The sequence below is a fragment of the Larimichthys crocea genome, unplaced genomic scaffold (genome assembly GCF_000972845.2).
Source record: "Larimichthys crocea isolate SSNF unplaced genomic scaffold, L_crocea_2.0 scaffold8500, whole genome shotgun sequence".
Lineage (NCBI taxonomy): Eukaryota > Metazoa > Chordata > Actinopteri > Sciaenidae > Larimichthys > Larimichthys crocea.
This window is the reverse complement of record NW_020861142.1, coordinates 1-4,657: the sequence shown is the minus strand read 5'-3', so window position 1 is coordinate 4,657 and position 4,657 is coordinate 1. Positions and strand designations below refer to the sequence as shown.

The window sequence follows — 4,657 nt, the reverse complement described above, 5'->3', positions numbered from 1 at the left end:
CAACACGTCCACATCGCTAAATAGCACCTACACGTCACCATTTTTCTCCAAGCGTCCCCCTATGGCCTTAATTCTGTATAACTTTATCCGCATCAATATTCCGAATCGATCAGGTGAGTTTCATATAAAATAAAATATTACCCTCATTACAGTGTTTAAGTGCTAACTGTGGTGTAAATTAGCTCCTATAGATTTTGCAATTGATTAATTTTCCCTTTTCTTTTGTTTTTGTACCAGGCTGTACAATTTCTCTATGTTTATTTTGCTGTCTTTAAAATATTGGACTATTTGAACTTCGCGGGCGCCATTACTTTCTCTTTTCCTCTCTTTTTCTCTCTTTTTTTTCTTTTTTTTTTTTTCCCCCATTTTTTTCCTTTTTTCCTTTTTTTTTCCCCCCTTCCTTTCCCTTCTTTCTCCTTTTTTCCTTTTCCTTTTCCTTCCCTTTTTCTCTTCTTTTTTTATGCCCGAGACTGACTCACTTCTGGAGCCCAGCCTCAAGTGGCACATTAAGGTTACCCCCCCCCACTAAAGACTCTACGGTTATAAAAAAAGACGGGATGGATTCAGGGGACCTTTCTACAGTTGGATTTGAGCTATGAAGGGAGATGGGTCGAGTATATCTTTAACTAAATTTGTCAGTTAGGCGACAAGCAGAACATAAAAATTATGGGAATAAAGGAGTAGGTGTAGAATGAAAAACTGAAGTTACTAGGGAATATAAAAATGGAATATAACAAATATATGAGTTGTTTAGGGAAAAAAAAATAAAGGGGGAAAGAAGACTAAAGGTGGGGTGTGCGTGGGTGGTGTGGGGTGGTGAGTTTGGGGTGGGTGGGTTGGGGGTGTTGTGTGGGGGGCGTTGGGGGTGTGGTCGCCTGGGGTTTGTTGGTGTGGAGAGTCGTTGGGTTGGGGCGACGTGGGCGGGGGTGTGTGTGTTTGGGGGATTGGGTGGGGGTGGGGGGGGGGTGTGGGGGGTGTTTGGGTGGTATGGGGTCAGGGGGTTTGGGTGTCGTTGTGGTGTTTTGGTGGGGGGGGGGTGGGTTTGGGGGGGTGGGTGGTGGAGTGTTAGTGGTTGGGCGTGGTGGGGTGGGTGGTGGGGATGGGTTTTGGTGTTGGTGGGGGTGGTGGGTTCGGGTTGGGTGGTGGGTGTGTGTGGTGTTTGGTTGCCCGTGGTGGGTGGGTGTTTGTGCTTCGGGTGGGTTTTGGGGGGTGGGTGGGTGGGGGGTGGGGGGTTGGGCGGCGCGGCCCCGGGTTGGCCGGTGGTGGGGTGTTGTTCTGTGGTGGTTGGCGCGCCCTGTGTGGGGTGGGAGCTGCTTGGGGTTTCTTGGTGGGTCTGTGGGTGGCGGTGTGAGCATGTGGGGGTGGTGTGTTTGCGGGCTCGTGGCCGCGCGCCGGGGGGGGGTGGGGGGGCGCTTGTGCGTCGGGGGGGTTGGCCGTCGGTCACCTCGCGGCCCGTGCCCGTGGCCTGTGGGTGGGGTTTGGTGGTGGGGGGGGGGGTTTTTCGGATGTTGGTTGGTGGGGGTGTGTGGTGGTGTGGGGGGGGGTGTTGTGGTGGGGGGCGTGTGGGTGTTCGGCTTTTGGGGGGTTGTCTGGGTGCCGGGGGGTTGTGGGGGTCGGGTGTGGGGGGGTGGGTGGTTGGTTGGTTCGTGTTGTGTTGTTGGCCGGTGTGTGGGTTGGGGCGCCTGTGTCGCGGCGTTGTTTTGGGTGGTAGTTGGGTTGGTGGGGACGGGGTGGGGGGGGAGGGGGGGGAGGGTGTGTGGGGGGTGGTGTGGTTGTTTGGTGTGGTGGGGGGGTTGGGTGGGGGGGGTGTTTGTTGTCGCGGTTGGGGTGTGCTCCCCGGGTGGGGTCGTTTCGTTTTTGGGGGGTGGTTTGGGGGGGGGGGGGGGTGTCGCGTGTGTCGGGCCTTGTGGTGTGGGGGTCCCGTCAGTCGTGTTGTCGCGGTGGGGGCCGAGGGCGGTGGTTGCTGTGGGTTGCTTCTCGGGGGTTGGTGTGTGCCCTTGTGGGGCGGTGTCTGGGGGGTTCGTTTGTGGCTTTTTTGCTCCATGTTCGCTGGCCAGTCCTGGTTGCCCGCGGGTTCTTTGTTTGTCGGGGGGTCTGGGTGCGGGGGGGGGTGGTTGGGGTTTGGTGTGGTCCCGGGGGGGGGGGTGTTTTTGTTGTTGGTCGGGCGTTTTGCTTGGTGTGTGTGGGGGGTGTGTTTTTGGGGTTTTGTGTTATGTCGTGTTGTGTGGGCGGCACGCTTGTTTGAGCTTGTTGAGACGTCGTTCGACCTGCTGATGCCAATTTTTGTGAAGTTAGAGTCACAATTTAACCTGCATCACGCAAACATGGGGAGAACATACAAACTCCACACAGAAAAGCCTCAGCCGGGGTTTGAGCCGAGAACCTTCTCCCTGTGAGGCGACAGTGACGCTCAAAGTCACTAAATCTCCCAGCAGGATACCTGAGTATGTTGCTACTAGTGTCAGATTTTTCAACTGTTTTAACATAAAATAAATACATCAAGGCTGAAAAAGGAGATGGCATGTTTGCTCGCCCTGCCTCAACTCACCTGACCCACATTCGGGTTTCCTGGCACCCATGATTTAAAGAAAATGGGAGACAAAAACATGCGAGCGACGTCACAGACGTTTTTGCTCTTTGAGGCAGTGAAGGTTCTTGAAAAAGGGGAATTTCCAGCAGTGCGAGTACTTGACGTCAAACTGCTTAAGTAGATAAGATTCTTCAGATGTTATTTAAATGTTACTTTATATAAAAATGACTTGAAAAGTTGTGATTGATAGTTCATGTTGATAATGGCAGCAAGAACGCTGGAAGTGGTGGGGCTGCAGCATAGACATATATACATAGAGGCCGCATTGAGCGGTTTGGTCGTTGGTTGCGATACGTCAACGGGTCCGCCATATTGGATTTGGCAGATCTGCCCCGTAAACTAATAAAAGGAAATGGACTGAACTTCATAAAGCGCCTTTCTACAAAGTTCTTTAAGTTAATGCCTCTTATACACCCATTCACACACACACTAATATATCTGGGAAACAAACAGGCACCAAAAACAACGTATGTAACTTTTAAAGTGATGATTATAAATGTTTACTCCTTATGTAAGCACCAAACCAACGTATGTATTTTTCTAATGCTGAGTGTTTACAGCTACTAATGTGTGTAACACTGTTACTGTGATGAGAAATATTGAAATATTTATATTTAACATTTAATCTGTGTCTATGATATCTGTCTGTGACATGAGGGTTTTCTGAATAAAGAGACATTTAACTGATTTTGATTAATCGTTTTTATACACACACACACACACACATATACATATATATTTTATTAAGACCAGATTAAATGTGTAAATGTAAATAGTTTCAATTTTTCATCACATACACATGGGTTACACACTGTAGTGCTGTAAACACTCACACTTGAGTAAAATACAATACTTGGTTGGGTGCGTTACATAAGGAGTAAACTTTATAATCCAGCACTTAAAAGTTACATACTTGTTTGTTTGTGCCTGTTTGTTTCCCAGAATGTTAGTGTTGGGTGAAGGGTGTATACAGAGACATTCAACTTAAAGAATCTTTGTAGAAAGGCGCTTTATGAAGTTCGTCCATTCCTTTATTGTGTACGGGCAGATCTGCCACATCCAAGTATGGCGACCCCGTTGACGTCGATCAGCCTCATGCGGCGTTCTAGTATATATGTCTGTGTAATATATGTCTGTGTAGTAGATGTCTGTGTAGATATGTCCCTATGAGCTGGCACCCCACCTGGTGGCGGAGGCTGAATGGGAAATGAAAACCCAGTTGAAATAAATAAATAAAATAAACTCACACGAGTATTAGTACATTGTCATTTTTAAGGTACCATAACTAACTCAAAGCAACAGATTACTAAGTCACAAGCAGGATTTTAATTCACACACATTGTACACAAACACGTAACGCGTCCTCTCGGAGAGAGAGGTTTGTTGGAGGTTTTGGAGAGGGACTTTAATAGGCCTCTGCAGTTCGGAGGAAGGATGGTTTTGTTTTCTCCTTAACATTTGTAAAAACTATAAAATCAGTTAGCCTCATCTAGGCTATTGTTACCGGCCAGCCCTGTCCCTTTAAGACGGTGGCCCGGCGCGTGTGTGTGACTGACAGGTGCAAACAGGTAAACACAGGAGCAGGGGCACACATCCAGTGTGTTAGATACACAGCAGAGTTAGCTCATGTGAACGCCCGAGTGTTTTATGTGCGTGAAATTAAATATATAAGGTATTTATTAAAGACATATTCTGAGAAATACTTGCATTTCATGTGTGATTCAATGAAGCACATTCACATTCCTGAGTTGAGCATTACGTTGCCATCAAGTTGGCCTTATGATGTATTTCTAAAACCTCTGTAGGTCTAATGCAGGTTGGTTGTAATGACATCTCATTGTAAATTATAGCCTGTATCACATATTTACTAGGCATATAAATAACCAAGTGTAACACCTTTATCGAGAACATTATTTATTTATTTATGTTGCCCTTTCACATTATGACGTTATAATGTCGTCCCCCCCACCACCTGTGAATTACTTCCAGCGTCCCTGGACAACAGTGGTCAGCTTCAGAAAAGCTCTTATCAAATAGTGATATCATATTGAACCTGCTGCGGGTCTG

The 4,657-nt window shown here is 47.7% G+C and overlaps 1 protein-coding gene across 1 annotated transcript; it reads right to left on the bottom strand.

The window, feature by feature from the left end:
- Nucleotides 1-1,167: 1,167 nt before the first annotated feature.
- Nucleotides 1,168-2,044, bottom strand: LOC113745564 (proline-rich protein 2-like; the record flags this gene model as incomplete). Its single annotated transcript, XM_027277171.1, has 1 exon — nt 1,168-2,044. A coding segment is annotated over exon 1 (877 nt), but the record flags the coding sequence as incomplete, so codon positions are not given.
- Between the last annotated feature and the right edge of the window lie 2,613 nt (nt 2,045-4,657).